Below are 21,033 nucleotides of genomic sequence, written 5' to 3'. Positions count from 1 at the left end.
CCACCACGCGCAGCTAATTTTTGTATTTTTTATATAGACGGGGTTTCACCATGTTGGCCAGGTTGGTCTCAAACTCCTGACCTCATCTGCCCACCTCGGCCACCCAAAGTGCTGCGATTATAGGTCTGAACCACTGCGCCTGGCTGAAACAAATTCAGTTTCAATTTAGTTAAGTAACAAAGGGAATGAAATTGTCACAAGATTACAAGTGTTCCAAACAGCCACACAGTTGTCTGCTTCCCCACTTAAAACATACTCAGTTGGCCCACAAAGGGCATGCCTCAGTCAGGCAAGGCAGAACTACTACTAGCCTATCCCAGCCCAGGTTACACTAGAAGATGACTTGAGTTTCACTCTGTCATAGCAGCTACATGGTCAAGTCTAAACAGAATTAGACCTAGATGGAACATGAACACAAAGCAAAAACCTTCTGTTCTGTGACTACGAAGTGTTTACCTGGTACTTTTTGAGAACGTGTGGGAAGAGGGCCCATTAAGACCTATTTTGGGATTAATGCCATATAAAACACACCAATGCCTAATAAAAAAAAATTTAAACAGATTTCTAATAAGTGCAAATCCCCCAAAACAGTTATTTCTACCTACCTTTTTTTCATGTGCCTCTAAGCATTTAGGATAATATGTTGTTCTCACTTTAGCAGCAAAGAGCACACGTGATCTACATGATGGATTTCCAATTGAAAACAATTTCAATGTGACTCAAGAAAGGAAGTAATTCTTACTCCACATGTTACTTAGTGTATGGTAATATGAATATCAATTCAGAAAATGGAATACATAATAGATCAGTTGGCTACTTTCAAAAATATTTTGCAAACATATAATTCAATTTTGGAACATGGTCTCTTTCTGGCAAAAGGAAATCACCACTTTCCAGCTGGTAAGATTAAATGATTTTCAGCTGCTGCCCGCTACAATGTAATTTAGCTACAATCAATTTTAAGCTGTTAAGAGTAGTTTCCAAACAATTTTCTTTTTCTTTTTCCCAATTTTCATCAAAACCATTTTGTTACTAAACAGAATTCTAGAAGTTTTTTTCAATTGTTACTTATTTCTCTCACTTTTCACTATAAACATTTCACATGCCCTACCTGTCATAAAGCTTCATTCCTTTGTTTCTAGAATAATTCAGCTTCAGTTCTTTTCAAATCCACTGTTATTCCTACTACTCATATCCTAGAATAACCATTCTAACCTCAAACTAATAAGGCTTTAGTTTTTTTTTCACTTGCCTTCAACATAAAAGAGCTTTCATAGGTCAGTCACTACCTTACATAGGCAGAGTCAAATCTTAAGACCAAAATTAATTTGTTTTTAATGCTGGCAAGTTAAGTACACTTTCCACAACTTATTATTTACAATTCAAAGGTCACGGATATGTTTCAATATATTCCATCAGATTCCAATGCAACTTAGTTGTTTTACAGTAAAATGTTAGTGTGTGCAAACCTTTAGAAAACCAAAACAAAGATCCACGAGAAAAAATTCTCGGTCTGAAAAAAAAATCAGTTAACTTTGAAGACAACTTTCATTTCAAAGAACATTTACCAATTCAGTGACAAGCGGACGAACACTTCCAACGTAAGAAGTCAGCTGCCGTTGTTTTAAGGTATGCAGAGTATTTTCCCTGAAAGAAATAATAAGTACCAAATTTTTTAAAGGGGTAATTTTAATAGGTCTATTTTTAAAAAACCAAATTAAGTCAAAGGAAGAAAGACTACAATCCCAGAAAAAACATGCAAAAATCCTTAATACAGAAGTACATTTTAGCTCAGATGACTAATGACGTTGAGGGCTTTTTCATGTCCTTACTGGCCATTCATCTATCTGGTTTTGTGAGGTATCAGTTCAAATTTTTGCCCTTTTTACTAGGATTATCTTTTTACTATTGAGTTATAGTTCTTTATGAACTATACATCCCAGTCTATGGCTTGCTCCCATTTATTTTCTTAATGGTGTTTTTTTGTTTTGTTTTGTTTTGTTTTTTGTTTTGTTTTTTTGAGACGGAGTCTTGCTCTGCCGCCCAGGCTGGAGTACAGTGGCTGGATCTCAGCTCACTGCAAGCTCCGCCTCCCGGGTTCACGCCATTCTCCTGCCTCAGCCTCCCGAGTAGCTGGGACTACAGGCGCCTGCCACCTCGCCCGGCTAGTTTTTTGTATTTTTAGTAGAGACGGGGTTTCACCGTGTTAGCCAGGATGGTCTCGATCTCCTGACCTCGTGATCCGCCCATCTCGGCCTCCCAAAGTGCTGGGATTACAGGCTTGAGCCACCGCGCCCGGCCTGTTTTGTTTTTTTTTGAGATAGGGTCTTGCTCTGTCGCCGAGGCTAAAGTGCAGTGGCACAATCACGGCTCACTGCAGCCTCAACCTCTCAGGATCAAGTGATCCTCCCATTTCAGTCTCCTGAGTAGCTGGGACTACAGACAGGCACCACTATGCCCACCTAACATTTTAATTTTTTTGTAGAGATGGGGGTCTCACTATGTTCCCCTGGCTGGTCTTGAACTCCTGGCCTCAAGTAATTCTTCTGCCTCGGCCTCCCAAAGTGCTAGGATTACAGGTGTAAGCTACCACGCCTGGCCAATGGTGTTTTTTTAATGATACATTTTTAATTTTGATAAAGTCAAACCAATTTTTTTCCCTGATTATTGCTTTCTATGAGCTAAGAAACATCTATTCTCAAGTTACTAGGATATCTTCCTATGTTTTTCTTTAAAAGCCTTATGGTTTTTAGCTTCTACATTTAGGACTACAACACATCTTGAATTAATTGTTGGGTATGGAGTGAGGGAGCCATCAAGGTTAATCTTCTCTCATAGATAATATTTTTCTGCAGTTTGTAAAAAAGGCATTCCATTTCCTGCTGGATTGCTTTGACGTCTTTGTTGAAAACCAAATGACCATATCAGTGTGAATCTGTTTTGGGGTTCTCTGTTCTGTTCCACTGATCAGCAAAAAAAAAAGGAGATTAACTCATTAAAAATTATAAAAACCCAACAGGGCATTTTAAATAAAAAAACAAAAACCAACAAAAAAAACCCAAAAAACTTATTTTCTGAAAATGAAAACTTCCTTTCAGAAATAAATCACATCCACTTAAGATTTAATTTTTAACAAACGCTTAGTAGCAGTAATTTCCTAGTTAAGCAGAGAAAATATATAATTGACTTACAGACTTTGCACACACGTTACTGAATTCAAAGGCAATCTGACCTCTTTTTTTTTTGAGATGGAGTTTTGCTCTTTTTACCCAGGCTGGAGTGCAATGGCGCGATCTTGGCTCACTGCAACCTCCACCCACCGGGTTCAAACGATTCTCCTACCTCAGCCTCCTGAGTAGCTGGGCTTACAGGTGCCTGCCACCATGCCTAGCTAATTTTTGTATTTTTAGTAGAGACATGGTTTAACATGTTGGCCAGACTGCTCTTGAACTCCTGATCTCAGGTGATCCACCTGCCTCGGCCTCCCAAAGTGCTAGGATTACAGGCATGAGCCATCGTGCCCAGCCGCAATCTGACCTTTTAAAAATCTTTTGCAAATCTTACAATAAACTGTCCCTTTAACTTAGGGGAGCTTTCTGGCTTCAAGATTCTATAATAATTTAGAAGAGTACTGAAGAGTGTAAGCAAAAGCAGGACAAAACAAAACAAACCCACACAAGTAGCTAAAAACAGGACAGAAGTGATCTTCTTGACAGAAGATCATCTTCTGATATGTTCCATAATCTTACTAAGAAAAAAGCAGGCAGGCGATTGTTTGAAAACATAAATTGGACCATGTCATTCTTCTATTCTCAAGGTTTCCCATCACATTTAGAATAAAGTCCAGAATAGTCACATTGGCCTGCCTGTAAAAGCCCTATATCTGGCTTCCTCCAATTTTGTTTTCTACCATTCTTTTCCTTGCTGTGTTCCCACTGGCTTCTTTTTGCCAACACTTTATGTTCTCTGGGTCATTACAGTTTGTTTTCCTGCTCAGAATAGTTATCCCCCAGATTTTTGCATGGCTTGCCGCCTTTATTTCTTAAAAGTTTCTTACTAACTTAGAAAAGCCTTCTCTGGCCACCTCTTCAATTTAAAGTAGGACTCCCTGTCCTATCTATCCATTAACTCTAATTCTTTTTTTTTTTTTTTTGGCTGGAGTGCAGTGGTGCGATCTCAGCTCACTGCAAGCTCCGCCTCCTGGGTTCATGCCATTCTCCTGCCTCAGCCTCCCAAGTAGCTGGGACTACAGGCGCCCGCCACCACGCCCCGGCTAATTTTTTGTATTTTTAGTAGAGACAGGGTTTCACCGTGTTAGCCAGGATGGTCCTGATCTCCTGACCTCGTGATCCACCTGCCTCAGCCTCCCAAAGTGCTGGGATTACAGGCATGAGCCACAGCACCTGGCCTCTAATTCATTTTCTTCCCCAAAGCTCAGAATACCCAACAGAATATACATTCGTCTCTTGGTATCCATAGGGGATTGGTTCTGAGACCCTACTTGAATACCAAAATCCAAGGATGCTCAGATCCTTTATATAAAATGTTGTATTATTTGTATATAACCTACACATGTCCTCCCATATACTTTATATCATCTCGATTACTTAGAATACCTAATACAATGTAAATGTTATGCAAATAAATGTTATACTATATTTTAAAATTTGTATTACTTTATCTTATTTTTATTGTTTTATTCCAATTGCTTCCTTTTTTTTTTTAAGACGGAGTCTCACTCTGTTGCCCAGGCTGGAGTGCAGTGGCGCAATCTCGGCTCACTGCAACCTCCGCCTCCTGGATTCAAGTGACTCTCCTCCCTCGGCCTCCCAAGTGGCTGGGATTACAGGTGTGTGTCACCAGACCCGGCTCATTTTTGTATTTTTAGCAGAGACAGGGTTTTACCATATTGGTCAGGCTGGTCTCGAACTCCTAACCTCGTAATCCACCCACCTCGGCCTCCCAAAGTGCTGGGATTACAGGCATGAGCCACCACGCCCGGCTTGTTTTATTCCAGTTATTTCTGATCTGCGGTTTGTTCAATCCATGGATGTGAAACCCACAGAGAGCCAACTGTATATTTGCAAATTAGCTATCTAACTCTCTTAAACAATTATAAATTCCATAAAGGTGAAGACTTTATTTGTTTTGCTCACACTGAACAAAGTAAAAACTGAGTAATACTTATTGAAAGATGAATGAACAACATCAACATTGAGTGACCTCAAGAATAAAAGTTTGGTAACTTACCAATATACTGATTTTGCATAAAACTCAATATTATCAGAAAATTCTCCAATTTCATCTTTAGCAATACTCTCTAACCAATCTACCACCAGCTAAGAAAGAAAGAAAAAAATAGTGTTAACTACCAAATCTATTCGTGTTTTATTTGTAGTGGCACTACTACCCTTAATTCAAACAGTTTCAGATTTTTTTTTTTTTTTTTTTGAGACAGAGTCTTGCTCTGTTGCCCAGGCTGGAGTGCAGTGGCATGATATAGGCTCACTACAAGCTCTGCCTTCTGGGTTCACGCCATTCTCCTGCCTCAGCCTCCTGAGTAGCTGGGACTACAGGCACCCGCCACCCCACCCGACTAATTTTTTTGTATTTTTAGCAGAGACGGGGTTTCACTACGTTAGCCAGGATGGTCTCGATCTCCTGACCTCGTGATCTGCCCACCTCGGCCTCCCCAAGTGCTGGGATTACAGGCGTGAAGTTTCTGATTTTAAAAATACCAAGTAACAATTTTTCCGAACACTATTTTTACTTTTTTAAGATAAATAAATATTATGGCAAAAGAATGAAATTTTCTACAGGAATAATCGTTTTTAACAGACTATTCCTGAAAATACTAGGGCTATTACTTAAAAATCAAAGAATAAGGTTTCTAATTCCTTTTAATTGCAAATAAAAAGATCAAGTAGAAAAAAAATTCAGAAAAGTTTTAAGTTAAAAAAAACTTCAGTACTGTGTATGTCATTAACCTTTTCTCCAAGTTTCATAAAAAAAATTTTAAAATTCTAGTCATACCTGACTTTGTCGAACAAGTGAATCCCTCTGAAATAACGCTTCCACAACTGTTTTTTCACTGGCATTAAGAGGCTATTATGAAAAATATTTAAAGGATAAACAGAACAAAAAGAAGATGCTGTAAGAAACATTATTTTAACAGAAAGATAAAAAGCCAGTAAGAAACAAGTACAGTTAATCATCTATACATAAACATTTTACCACATAGTAAATCTGTATATTCATCATTGAAAAGCATCTATTGTATAAATTCCAAACTGCTACATCAATTGTAGCTGCTCTTACCTGGTATTTTGATTCTTTACACTTGAAATTTAAAATTTCATTTTCCCAGAGATGGTGTTTTGGGGAAAAATAAACACAAAATAAAACAAACAAAAAACTTTAATAGGCCAGGCGTGGTGGTTCACACCTGTAATCCCAGCACTTTGGGAGGCTGAGGTGGGCGGATCACTTGAGGTCAGGAGTTCGAGACCAGTTTGGCCAAAATGGTGAATCCCCATCTCTACTGAAAATACAAAAATTAGCTGGGCATGGTGATGCAAGCCTGTAATCCCAGCTACTCGGAGGCTAAGGCACGAGAATCACTTGAACCTAGGAGGCAGAGGTTGCAGTGAGCTGAGATCACGCCATTGCACTCTAGCCTGGGTGACAGAGCGAGACTCCCTCTCAAAAACAAAAAACAAAAAACAAAAAAAAACTGTAATAAAGGGCTGAATACAGCCATGTCACATGCTAGAAACTAAACATTTAAAAACTTTAACATTCTTTATAGTCTATACAGAAGTTGATAAGTAATAAAAGCTAAGAGCAATTCAAGGCTCTTATAACCAACTTTAAAAGACAATTTAATGCAAATATTAGCAAGTAATACTAAGCAGTATATTAAAAGGATAATATATTGTGAGCAGTTCAAGAATGGGTCAAATTAATTAATCCATTTTATCCATGGGTTAAAGGAGAAAAGCTACATGGACTTCTTAACAGGTACCAGAATATTTCATAAAAATATCCTCGTAAATTTTACCTTGTCATTTTGATGTGAAAAAATATATATATCTTCATAAGTTAGAATTAGACTAACTGAAACCTCTAGTAAACATATAGTCATCCCTTGGTATCCATGGGGGATTGGTTCCAGGACCCCTCGTGGATACCAAAATCTGTGGATATTCAAGTCCCTTATATAAAATGTTGTAGTATATTTTATTTAATTATTTATTTTTTGAGACAGAGTCTTACTCTGTCACCCAGGCTGGAGTGCAATGGGCCTGATCTCAACTCATTGCAACCTCTGCCTCCTGGGCTCACGTGATTCTCATATCTCAGCCTCCCAAGAAGATGGGATTACAGGTGCCTGCCACCACATCTGGGTAATTTTTGTATTTTTAGTAGAGATGGGTTTTACCATGTTAGCCAGGCTGATCTCAAACTACTGGCCTCAAGCAATCTACCTGCCTCGGCCTCCAAAAGTGCTGGGATTGCAGGCATGAGCCACCTCATCTAGCCAAAATGCTGTAGTATATTTTACATCATCTCTATTGGACCTGGCTGTGATAAAAAAATAATGAACAAAAACAACAAAATCATCTCTAGATTATGTATATCTAATATCTAATATAATGTAAATGCTACATATGTAAATAGTTGTTGTATCACTTATGGAATAAAGATTAAAAACATCTGCACATATTCAGTACAAACCCAATGATCTTTTTTTTGAGACAGGGTCACGCTCTGTCACCCAGGCTGGAGTGCAGTAGCACAATTACAGCTCACTACATTTTTTGACCTCCTAGGCACAAGCGATCCTCCCATATCAGCCTCAAGTGTAGCTGGGACTAGGTGTGCACCACCATGCCCAGCTAAGTTCATCACTTTTTGCAGAGACAGGGTCTTGCTATCTTGCCCAGGCTCCTCTTGAACTCTAGGCTAAAGTGAGCCTTCTACATTGGCCTCCCAAAGTGTTGGGATTACTGGCATGAGCCTCCATACCTGGACTTTTTTTTTTTGACAGTTGGAGAGCTAGCTGAGGTTTTATTTTGGAAAAAAAAAATTGAATTGTTTTATAGCTGTAGGCATGGGCAAGGGGGGTAACCTCAGGCAGTAAACTCCCCCCATGGGTGGGCAGAGGGCTAGGGCTGAGCCTCAGGTGGGTCTCCTGTTCCCTGTGCTCCTCTGCACAGCAGCCTCTCTGGGGCAGCTGCAGAAGGGTTAGGCTAGGAGAGGCTGTCACGGCTGTTCACTTGGTCAGGACGTCAGAGGACTCGGACACCACTCAATGGATAGCACCACAGATGTGTCCGAGATCTGGGACTGCAGCTCCCTGATCTCCTCTTCATACAGTTGCCTGACGAAGTTGATCTCTTCAGTTAGCCCTTCCAGGAGAGACTACAGCTCTACCTTGTTCTTGTAAGCTTCATCCACATCCTTCTTGATGAGGAAAAATTCATTCTCCATCTCTGTACACTTTTTGATCTCATCCTCATACTTGTTCTTGAAGTCCTCCACCAGCCCCTGCATGTTATCAAGCTCCACCTCCAGCTTCAGCTTCTCTTGGCCCAGAGTGTCCAGCTGCCAGCAGAAGGTTGTTGATGTAGCTCTCGAACATGTTGTCCATGTTGCTCCAAGCCATCTGCTGCTGCTGCAGGGGCCCCCACTTGGTCTCCAGCATCTTGTTCTGCTGCTCCAGGAACTGTACCTTGTTGATGAAGGAGGCAAACTTGTTGTTGAGGGTCTTGATCAGCTCCTTTACCTGGGTGCACACTGCTTGGATGTTGGGGTCCACCTCCAGGTTAAGGGGGCTCAACAGGCTCTGGTTGACTATGACGGCAGTAATGCCTCCCATACCGCTGGCCCTGCCAAAGCCTCTACCCAGGCCACCCCGGAAGCTGCTGCTGTCCACTTGGGAGAAGCCTGAGGAGCTGATGTGGGCACCGGGCCCACTCATGTAGGTACGGCTACTGAAGTCCCAGGGGCCAGAGGTGGACAGCTTGTGGGACTTCTGGGTCACCCTAATGGACATGGTGGGGGCAGGAGTGAAGGCAGGCAGGCTGAGCCAGGCGGAGATTCAAGAAGGAGCAGAGAAGCCGCTTCTTGGTGATTCTTTATTTTTTTTTTAAAGAATACTTTTGATCTGTGGTTGGTTAAATTCATGGATGTGGAACCCACATATAAGGAAGGCTGACTATACGTAACTGTAAATTGAGATACTCCCTTTAAAATCCAGAAGATGAAGAGTAAGAGTTCATTATTATTCAACTTTACTTTGAAAATTCTAGCTAACATAATAAAACCAGGAAAAGAATTAAGTTAGCAATAAGTATGGAAAAATAGTCAAAGTCATCACTACCTGTAGATAACAGAATTGCCTGGAAAATCAGAGGAAACCTATTAAAACTAGTAAGTGAGCTCAATAAATAGCCAAATATGACAGTCTTCCTAGATGTGCATGTTACTTTATTGGAATGAAGTATTTGTGGGACAAACAAATTAAAAGATTGGAAAGATATTAAAAAATATTTTAAGTGAAAAAGTAGCCTTGGAGTTTGAGACCAGCCTGGTCAACAGAGTAAGACCCCCCATCTCTATAAAATATAAAAAAGAAATTAGCCAGGCATGGTGGTACACACCTGTAGTCCTAGCTACTTGGGAGGCTGAGGCAGGAGGCCCACTTGAGCACGAGAGTTCGAGGCTGCAGTGAACTATGATCATGCCACTGCACTCTGGCCTGGGAGACAAAGTGAGACCATGTACCCGCCGTGCTGGCCACCCCCCAAAAAAGAAAAAGAAACAAAAGAAAAAAAAAGCAGTCTAACAGATACACATAAAATATTTATTATAAATATACATTATCTTTTTAAATTATATATACTTGCTTCAAATATGAATTACTTCTGGGCAAGGCATGGTGGCTCACGTCTGTAATCCCAGCACTTTGGTAGGCCAAGACAGGTGGATCACTTGAAGCTAGGAGTTCAAGACCGCCTGGACAACATAGTTAAAACCCTGTCTCTACTAAAAGTACAAAAATTAGCTGGGTGTGGTGATGCATGCCTGTAATCCCAGTTACTAGGGAAGCTGAGGCATGAGAATTGCTTGAACCCAGGAGGCAGAGGTTGGAGTGAGCTGAGATCACGCCACTGCACTCCAGCCTGGGCAATAGAGCAAGATCCTATCTCTTAAAAAAAAAAAAAAATTACTTTTAAAAATCAGAAAATATAAAGAAGTTAAACCCCAAAAAGGCATCTGGTCTTGGTGGTTTAACAGGCATATATGTGTACATATTTTTTCAAAACAGATATAGCTGGTTATTTTGGAAACAAGTCTGATCCAGAAACGTTATTTGCTGCATTTAAAAATCATCTGAGGCTATTTGCATGTTTCTTCCCCAAACCCTCAATCCAGCCAAGTCCAGTTTTACCACCCAAGGTCCTTTCAGGATCCCAGGCCTGGAGGCTGTAGAAGACAGCATTGAATCCTAAGGGCAAAAGGATGGTGTTTACTTGTCCAGACTTTCACACACATACATATGTATGAAGAAAAACATTCACTGCATTTTTTTTTTTTTTTTTTAGAGATGGGATCTCACTCTGTTGCCCAGGCTAGAGTGCAGTGGTATGATCATAGCTCACTGTAGCCTTGAACTCCTGGGCTCAAGTGATCCTCTGAGCTTAGCCTGACAAGTTGCTGGGACCACAGGCATGTGCCTCTATACCAAACTATTTACTGCATTATTAATGGCTACAGTAAGAATACTAGTAACAACCTAAATATGCAGCTGAATATCTCAAAAAATTTCAGTACATTTATACTCTGACATAGTATGAAAAAATATGGTAAAACCTAGATGAATTTTAAAAAAATCTAACAAATATTAATTTTAAAACTCTCAGTATAAGCCGGGTACAGTGGCTCACACCTGTAATCCCAGCACTGTGGGAGGCTGAGGGGGCAGATCACAAGGTCAGGAGATAGAGACTAGCCTGGTCAATATGGTGAAACCCCATCTCTACTAAAAATACAAAAATTAGCAAGGCATGGTAGCACAAGCCTGTAGTCCCAGCTACTTGGGAAGCTGAGGCACAAGAATTGCTTGAACCCGGAAGGCAGAGGTTACAGTGAGGCATGATCGCACCACTGCACTCCAGTCTGGGTGAGAGTGAAACTCCATTTCAAAAAAAAAAAAAAAAACCTCTCAGTATAATGTATAAATGAAATCAATCATATTATGTTAAAAAACAAATACGTGTGTGTATACAAATATGTGCGTGTATGTTTGTATATATGTATGTATCCATAAAGATGCATAGAAAAATGTCTGGTAGGATATATACCAAAACCGTTACACTAGTCAGTGGGATAAAAAGGGACTTTTACCTTTAACTCTCTAATATAAATCAGTATTTGATTATTTTATGAGACTGAACCTTTTATTTACTTGTGAAATCTTTAAAATGAAGAAACTCAGCATGGAAGGTTGAAAATAAATCCTGGCTGGGCACAGTGGCTCATGCCTGTAATCCCACCACTTTGGGAGGCCGAGGTGGGTGGATCACCTGAGGTCAGGAGTTTGAGACCAGCTTGGCCAACATGATGAAACCCCGTTTTCTATTAAAGATACAAAAAATTAGCTGGGTGTGATGGGGCACGCCTGTAATCCCAGCTACTCAGGAAGCTGAGGCAGGAGAATCACTCGAACCCAGGAGGTGGAGGTTGCAGTGAGCCGAGATCGTGCCATTGCACTCTGGCTTGGGCAACAAGAGTGAAACTCCATCTCAAAAAAAAAAAAATCCTATTAGTAGCATTTTAATTTTTATGTATTTATAAGGGAAAAAATTAATATAAAACTTACAGTAACTGCAAGTACACTTTCCTCTTCTAATGCAGACTGTATTCTGTCTCTGGGGAAAAATAACACAAAATAAAAAAGCCTTATTTCACATGAATATAATGAATTCACCACTGAGCATCTGACAGAAGGAAACTCTGGCTAACTTCTTTTTAAAATATTTTTATTATTTATTTTTTCAAATATGTATACCTGTATTTTTGTAAACAAAAATGGGACAACATGCCAGGCACAGTGGCTCATATCTGTAATCCCGGCACTTTGGGAGGCTGAGACAGGCAGATCATTTGAGGTCAGGAGTTTGAGACCATCCTGGCCTACAACAGAGTGAAACCCCATCTCTACTAAAAATACAAAAATTAGGCAGGGCACAGTGGGTCATGCTTGTAATCTCAGCACTTTGGGAGGCCGAGGCAGATGGATCACCTGAGGTCAGGTGTTCGAGACCAGCCTGGCCAACATAGTGAAATACTGTCTCTACTAAAAATATAAAAATTAGGCCAGGTACGGTGGCTCACACCTGTAATTCTAGCACTTTGGGAGGCTGAGGTGGGTGGATCACTTGAGGTCAGGAGTTTGAGACCAGCCTGGCCAACATGGCAAAACCCTGTCTCTACTAAAAATACAAAAATTAGCTGGGCGTGTTGGCATGCGCATCTAATCCCAGCTACTCGGGAGGCCAAGACAGGAGAATCACTTAAACCTGGGAGGCAGAGGTTGCAGTGAGCCGAGATCACACCACCGCACTCCAGTCTGGCAACTGAGCGAGACTCCATCTCAAAAATAAAAATAAAACAAAAATACAAAAACTAGGCATGGTGGCCAGCATCTGTAATGCCAGCTACTCAGGAGGCTGAGGCAGCTGAATCACTTGAACCTCAGAGGCGGAGGCTGCAGTGAGCCAACGTTGTGCCACTGCACTCCAATCTGAGCGACAGAGCGAGACTCTTTTTCAAAAACAAAAACAAAAAATGGCGGAGGGGACATCATTTATATATTAATATGAAATTCCGTTTTCATATAACAATATGTCATGAATATCTTTCCATGTCAATGAATATACAAAAATGGTAATTTATTTATTTAAATTATTATTTTTTTTTTTGAGATGGAATCTCACTGTGTCACCCAGGCTGGAGTGCAGTAGCACAATCTCGGCTCGCAACCTCTGCCTCCGAGGTTCAAGTGATTCTCCTGCCTCAGCCTCCCAAGTAGCTGGGATTATAGGTGCCCACCACCATGCCTGGCTAATTTTTGTATTTTTAGTAGAGACAGGGTTCTACTATGTTGGCCAGGCTGGTTTTGAACTCCTGACCTCAAGTGATCCACCCGCCTTGGCCTCCCAAAGTGCTGGGATTACAGGCCTGAGCCACTGCGCCCAGCCCACAAGTGGTAATTTAAAATGGCTGCAAGTTATTCTGGTTGTAACAGGGCTGCTGTAATTCATTTAACCAATTCCTTAGTAGTAGTTTTTAATTTTTTGAGATTTAAAAGTTTTATTCATATGTGGTTGTATATATTTCTCATTATTTCCTTAGGTTAAATTTCTAGGCATAAAATTTCTAGATTCAAGGATATGTACATGGTATAATCTTTGTCTTCTGGAAAATTTGGTTAACTTCTTTCAAACTTCCATATTACATGAAGTCTAACTTTCAGCTCTTTTCTTAATTTAGCCTAAGTATTGCACTATTTTTAGTACTTTCCTTCAGTCTTTACACACATCCAATTTTGGTAACTACCAGCTTTATGATCTGATATCTTCCTCTTCCCTCATAACTCACTCTTGACAACTAAGGTATTAGAAATGATAAGCATCAAAAATAGTAAAACCTATTTCCAAGTACAACCTACCCTAACTTTTAAATTAATCTGCCTTTTGGTTTATTACCTTATGTTTATTTCACTTAAGAATTCTAGACGCCATTACCTATACAAAGAAGCCAGCAGCCTCCATGTGACCATCTCCTGCTGAAGAAGCCAGAGCATACTGGCTGTTTTTGAAAATTTTTGAAGTCCAGGTGTTGCTCGACTCACTATTTTACTCAGTATATTCACCTGAATAAAAAATACAGACATAAAGAGGTTAATTTTCTACAATTTTGAGTCACAGATAAGTTTGTATTTGAACAAAGTGCTAAAATAATTGTATTTAATAAGTGTATATTATAAAATTGCCTTCTCTATTTTGTCTTTTTAAATTAAATGTAATGTGATATTGCCACTAGAAATGGATCTAATTTGGAACAAGGTGTGTTTATCTGAGTATATACATGTCTAACATACTCTTGATTTCAGATCCAACAGTGGCAGTGATGGGATATTTTTTTCTCCCTGTATATCTACCCAGAGGATAACTTAAATCAAACCTATACCTGAAAAAATCATAACATAAGCCAACATTTTAGCAATTGAAATTTTAAAAGTTATTTTTAAATTATGTTTGAAAAATTTGTATCAGGTAACTAATCAAGAAAGATATTTTCCTAAGATAGGCACCAAAAACATTATCATTTCTAAACAAAACTTCACCAAAGTCCTTCCTCATTCCAAAATAGTGGTCTTAAACCTTTTCAGAGGCTGGGCACAGTGACTCACACTTGTAATCCTAGCACTTTGGGAGGCCGAGGCAGGTGGATTGCTTGAGGTCAGGAGTTCGAGACCAGCCTGGCCAACATGGTGAAACCCCGTCTCTACCAAAAATATAAAAAATTAGCCAGGCGTAGTGGTGCGTGCCTGTAATCCCAGTTACTCAGGAGGCTAAGGCAGGAGAATCACTTGAACCCAGGAGGCAAAGGTTGCAGTGAGCAGAGATCCTGCCCCTGTACTCCAGCCAGGGCAACAGAGCGAGACTCTGTCTGGGGAGAAAAACAAAAACAAAAACACCTTTTCAGGACTGAGGCACATGTGAAAAGGCATGAATGGTACCCCTAGAAACACACACACAATTGTTCACCAGGAGGTTTAACGACCCAGGGTAAAGAAAACCGAACCAGGGTAAAGAAAACTGTTCTCAAAGGTTATTAACAGTACCTCATTATCTTATCAAGGGAATTAAGGAACAAGATTACTCTCATTCAGAACACCACAATGGGTTTTCCCACCCCTTAATAAGTATTCACAAAGTAATGTTACTACTGTCTTTAAGACTAGTGCTTCATAAAAGTGTTATCTGCACTTCATTCATTACATTCTCAGTTGGAATCCTGACTCTAGTGATTCACTAAGTGATCATTATTGCTTTTGTTATTTAGTGAAGCTACTGCATTTATAACAGAACAATTCAGAGGTCAATTATGAAAACATGAAATGATAAAAAGTTGTCTATTACTATTATTTCAATTATTACTGAATGCAGTATTTTCTTGAAGTCTTTCCTCTTTTTAAAAACAGACTTCTTTAGTGTAGTTTTATTTTATTTTATTTTATTTTGAGACGGAGGAGTCTCACTCTGTTGCCTAGGCTGGAGTGCAGTGGCAGAATCTCAGCTCACTGCAACCTCCGCCTCCCAGGTTCAAGCGATTCTCCCACCTCAGCTTCCCGAGTAACTGGGATTACAGGTGCCCACCACCACACTTGACTAATTTTTGTGTATTTTTAGTACAGATGGGGTTTCACCATGTTGGCCAGACTGGTGATGAACTCCTGACCTCAGGTAATCCACCTAACTCGGCCTCCCAAAGTGCTGAGATTACAGGTGTGAGCCACTGCACCTGGCCTAGTTTTAGAGGCACAGCAAAATGGGGCAGAAAGCAGAATACCCAAATATCTCTTCCTCCACACAATCACAGCCTCCCTCACCATCAATATCTAACAATAGAATGGTACATCTGTTACAACTGAGGAACCTATATTGATACATCATTATCCCCCGAAGTCCATAGTTTACATTAGGATTCATTCTTGGTGGTGTACATTCCATGAATTACGACAAATGTATACTGACATGTGTCTCCCATTATAGCACAGAGTAGTTTCAATGCCTTAAAAATCTTGTGTTCTACCTATTCCTTGCTCCCTCCCCACTAACTCCTGGCAACCGATGATCTTATCACTGTTTCCAAGTTTTGCCTTTTCCAGAATGTCATATAGTTGTAATCATATAATACGTAGCCTTTTCAAATTGGCTTATTTCACTTAGCAATATGCATTTAAGGTTCCTCCATGCTTTTTCATGGCTTGATAGCCAGTTTCTTTTCAGCATTGAATAATGTTTCACTGCTCAGATGTACCAGTTTATTCATTCACCTACTGAAGGATATCTTGGTTGCTTTCAAGTTGTTATGAATAAAACTGTAATAAACGTCTGTGTAGGTTTTTGTGTACACAGTTTTCAACTCACCTGGGTAAATATCAAGGAGTTTGCTGGATCATATGACAATAGTATGTTTAGTTTTGTATGAAACTGCAGACTGCCTTCCAAAGTAGCTATAGCTGTTTGCATTTCCACCAGCAATGAATGATAGTTCCTGTTGCTCCACATCCTCTCCAGCATTTGGTGGTGTCCTTTGGATCTTCATCATTCTATTTCTTCTTTTGTTTGTTTTTGCAGAGATGGGGTTTTGCTATGCTGCCCAGGCTGGTCTTGAACTCCTGGCCTCAAGTGATCCTCCTGCCTTGGCCTCCGAAAGTGTTGGGATTACTGGCGGAAGCCACAGCACTGGCCTGGATCTTCATCATTCTAACAGGTATATTGTAGTATCTCTATTTTAATTTGCAATTCTCTAATGACATATGATGTAAAGCATCTTTTCTTTTTTTTTTTTTTTTGAGATGGAGTCTCACTTTGTCGCCCAGGCTGGAGTGCAGTGGCTCAATCTTGGCTCACTGCAACTTCCACCTCCCAAGTTCAAGTGATTCTCCTGCCTCAGGCTCCCAAATAGCTGGGATTAGAGGTGCCCACCACCACATCTGGCTAATTTTGTATTTTAGTAGAGACAGGGTTTCACCATGTTGGCCAGGCTGGTCTCAAAACTCCTGACCTGCAGTGATCTGCCCATCTCAGCCTCCCAAAGTGCTAGGATTACAGGCATGAGTCACTGCGCCTGGTGGATGCATTTTTCATATGCTTATTTGCCATCTGTATATCTTCTTTGGTGAGGTACCTGTTCCCATCTCTTGTTCATTTTTTAACTAGATTGTTCATTTTCTTATTGTTGAGTTTTATTTTGTTTAAGTTCCAGGATAAATGTGCAGGAAGTGAAGGTTTGTTATATAGGTAAACGTGTGCCATGGTGGTTTGCTGTAACTCATCAACTAGGTATTAAAACCAGCTTGCATTAGCTATTCTTCCTGATGCTCTCCCTCCCCCCACCCCCCTTCTTATTGTTGAGTTCTACATATTCCTTGTATATTTTAGATTTTCCTTGAGACAGGGTCTACTCTGTCACCCTGGCTGGAGTGCAGTGGTGTGATCACAGCTCACTGTACCCTCAAACTCGGGCTCAGGCAATCCTCCCAACTGAGCCTTCCAAGTAGATAGAATCACAGGTACATAGCGCCATGCTTGGCAAATGTATTTCTTGTAGAGACAAGGCCTTCCCATGTTGCCCAGCTTGGTCTTGAACTGCTGGGCTCAAGTGATCCTTCTGCTTTGGCCTCCCAAAGCATTGGGATTACAGGTGTGAGCCATTGCATCAGGCTGGATTTTCCTTTTGTAAAGCAGCAGAATCCCTTTTTCTCCCAAAGAAATCTTATATGGGCCCTCAATATGTAAAATGTAGAGATGCTCTAGTGTACTTTCCCTCAATTCCTGCCACTGTTCCCCTAAGACATCTCCCTTAAACACTATGAAAATTAGGAGATTCATGCTGTTTATAAAAACTAAAAATACTGAAGTTTGACTAATGATGGACTGAAATTAGCTTACCTGACTACCACAGATGTTTTCATACTCTTCCACAAGATCAAAAACTGTACTCGAAGAGTGCTTCAGAAAAGACTGCAGGAAATCAGAAAACATACTCATGGATGCTAGAATACATCAAAAAAAAAAAAGGAATAAAGAAAAGTTAAGTGACATACTTCTAGGTAATTGTTTGTTTTAAAATTTATTTATGTTTATTTATTTATTTTTTGAGATGGAGTTTCACTCTTGTTGTCCAGGGTGGAGTGCAATGGCATGGGTCTCAGCTCACTGCAACCTCCACCTCCCAGGTTCAAGTGATCCTCCTGCCTCAGCCTCCCAATTAGCTGGGATTACAGGCATGCACCATCATGCCCCGCTAATTTTTGTATTTTTAGTAGAGATGGGGTTTCATCATATCGGCCAGGCTGGTCTCAAACTCCTGATCTCAGGTGATCTGCCCACCTCAGCCTCCCAAAGTGCTGGCATTACAGGTATGAGCCACCGCACCCAGCCTGTTTGAAAATCGAAATAGCTACAAGTCTTTTATAAATTCACTGTATATTAAAAAAAAAAAATTTTTTTTTTGAGACAGTCTCATTCTATCACCCAGGCTAGAATGCAGTGGCATGATCTCAGCTCACTGCAACCTCCACCTCCCAGGTTCAAGCAATTCTCCTGCCTCAGCCTCCCGGAAAGCTGGGACTATAGGCGCACGCCACCACGCCTGGCCAATTTTTTGTATTTTTAGTAGAGATGAGGTTTCACTGTGTTAGCCAGGATGGTCTCGATTTCCTGACCTCGTTATCAGCCCACCTTGGCCTCCCAAAGTGCTGGGATTACCACACCTGGCCTTAAAATTTTTTTTAATTGGCAAGATACATATAATATAAAATTTTTTTTTTTTTTTTTTTTTGAGACAGAGTCTCGCTCTGTCGCCCAGGCTGGAGTGCAGTGGCGCGATCTCGGCTCACTGCAAGCTCCGCCTCCCGGGTTCACGCCATTCTCCTGCCTCAGCCTCCCGAGTAGCTGGGACTACAGGCGCCCACAACCGCGCCCGGCTAATTTTTTGTATTTTTAGTAGAGACGGGGTTTCACCGTGGTCTCGATCTCCTGACCTTGTGATCCGCCCGCCTCGGCCTCCCAAAGTGCTGGGATTACAGGCGTGAGCCACCGCGCCCGGCTATAAAATTTATCTTAATCATTTTTCTTCTTTTTTTTTTTTAAGAGAGGGGGGCTCTTGCTCTGTCACCTAGGCTGGAGTACAGTGGCGCAATCATGGCTCACTATAGCCTCAAACTCTGAGGTTCAAGCGATCCTCCCACCTCAGCCTCCCCAGTAGCTGGGTCTATAGGTATATCCCAGCCACCATGCCCAGCTAATTGTTTATTAGTCTATAGAGAGAGTCTTGCTACCTCCTGTCTCAGCATCCCAAAGTGGTAGGACTAAAGGCATGAACCACTAACCCTGGCTTAATCATTTTTAAGTGTATAGTTCAGCGTCAGTAAGTACATTCACATTGTTGTGCTACCACCACCACTATGTATCCACAGAACTATTTTCATCTTGTAAAACTGAAACTCTGTACTTAATAAACATTAACTTCCCACTCCCCACTTACCGCAGCCCCTGACAACCATCCGTCTACTTTGTCTCTACACGTTTTGACTCTTCTAAATATCTCATGTAAGTGGAACCACAGAGTATTGCCCTTTTGTGATTGGCTTATTTCACTTAGCATAATGTTCTCAAGGTTCATACATGCTGTAGCATGTGTCAGAATGTCCTTTGTTTTTGGCTGAATAATATTCCATTGCATGTATAGATCACATTTTGTTCCCCCCATTCATCTATCAACAGGTACTTGGCTTGCTTCCACCTTCTGGCTACTATGAATCATGCTATGAACATGCATATACAATTATCTCTGAGACTCTGCTTTCAAAGCAGATATATATATGTCTTTTGGATATATACCCAGAGGCAGGTTTGTTGGATCATATGGTAATCGTATTTTTAATTTTTTGAGGAACTGCCATACTGTTTTCCATAGCAGCTGCACTATTTTACATTCCAACCAATAGTGCACAAGGATTTGAATTTCTCCACATTGTTGTCAATACTTGTTATTTTCTGGGTTTTTGTTGTTGTTTGTTTTCTAGTAGCCATACTAATGGGTGTAAGGCAGTATCTCATATCTCACTGTAGTTCTGATTTGGATTTTCCTAACGATTAGTGACATTTGAGTATATTTTCATGTGCTTATTGGTCATTTGTATATCTTCTTTAGAAAAGTGTCTACTCTATTTCTTTCCTTCTTTATGTATTTTTTGAGACGAAGTTTTGCTCTTGTTGCCCAGGCTGGAGTGCAATGGCGTGATCTTGGCTCACCACAACCTCCACCTCCTGGGCTCAAGCGAGTCTCCCGCCTCAGCCTCTCGAGTAGCTGGGATTACAGGCATTCGCCACCATGCCTGGCTAATTTCGTATTTTTAGTAGAGACAGGGTTTCTCCATGCTGGTCAGGCTGGTCTTGAACTCCCAACCTCAGGTGATCCACCCGCCTCAGCCTCCCAAATTGCTGGGATTACAGGCATCAGCCACTGCATCCAGACTGTGCCTATTCTATTTCTTTGCTCATTTTTAAATTGGGTTGATTTTTTTGTTGTTGAGTTGTAGCAGTTTTCCATAGATTTTGTATATTAACCCCTAATCAGATATGATGTGCAAATATTTTCTCTCATTCTGTGGATTGCCTTTTCACTTTGCTGATTGTATCCTTTCATGCACAAAAGTTTAAAATTTTGATGTAGCCCAATTTATCTATTTTTTTCTTTTGGTAAAGGTCTTTTAAGATCTCAAAGATATACTACTTATTTTATAAACAATTACTTAAGAAATTGAGCCAGATTTTAAAATACCTGAATTATATTTTAAGCACACCATTACAAAGTAGTGGAGAAAGTTATAATACATACTAAATGGCATGTTCCACTCTGGGAAAATACAGGCACTTGGCCTAAGTAGAAAGTATTTTGAGTCACTTAATATGAGTACCTATTTTTAACAGACACTACAAGAAAGTAGTAGTTACCAAAGTGTTAAGAGCAGGGCTCTGGAGCTAAACTGCTTAGTTTCAAATCCTGATACCATCACTTCCTAGCCAGGTGGTTTGAGGTAAGTTACTTAACCACTTTGAGCAGTAGTTTCCTTTTCTATAAAACGGGAATAATTATTGTACCTATTTAATGGACCACCATAAGGATTACATGAGTTAATGCTTGTACAGTGGTCATAACACTATC

General features: G+C 40.4%; 1 protein-coding gene and 1 pseudogene across 4 annotated transcripts in view; both read right to left on the bottom strand.

Moving 5' to 3' along the window:
- Nucleotides 1-21,033, bottom strand: part of NUP107 (nucleoporin 107) — a 57,114-nt gene that overhangs the window by 28,284 nt on the left and 7,797 nt on the right. For 3 of the 4 annotated variants that reach the window (XM_021922579.2, XM_021922581.2, XM_021922580.2), the window contains exons 6-11: nt 17,754-17,857; nt 13,815-13,942; nt 11,888-11,936; nt 6,034-6,105; nt 5,251-5,339; nt 1,569-1,647 (exon numbers count right to left, since the gene is read on the bottom strand). In XM_021922579.2, the coding sequence (XP_021778271.1) occupies nt 1,569-1,647; nt 5,251-5,339; nt 6,034-6,105; nt 11,888-11,936; nt 13,815-13,942; nt 17,754-17,857 (521 nt within the window). The remainder of the gene's footprint in view (nt 1-1,568; nt 1,648-5,250; nt 5,340-6,033; nt 6,106-11,887; nt 11,937-13,814; nt 13,943-17,753; nt 17,858-21,033) is intronic. The other variant, XM_021922582.2, reaches the window with a different exon arrangement.
- On the bottom strand, nt 7,853-9,637 carry LOC108581013 (annotated as a pseudogene).

Source organism: Papio anubis, chromosome 9, assembly GCF_008728515.1.
Source record: "Papio anubis isolate 15944 chromosome 9, Panubis1.0, whole genome shotgun sequence".
NCBI lineage: Eukaryota > Metazoa > Chordata > Mammalia > Primates > Cercopithecidae > Papio > Papio anubis.
Note: the sequence above shows the minus strand (reverse complement) of the source record. Positions and strands in the feature narration are given on the sequence as shown.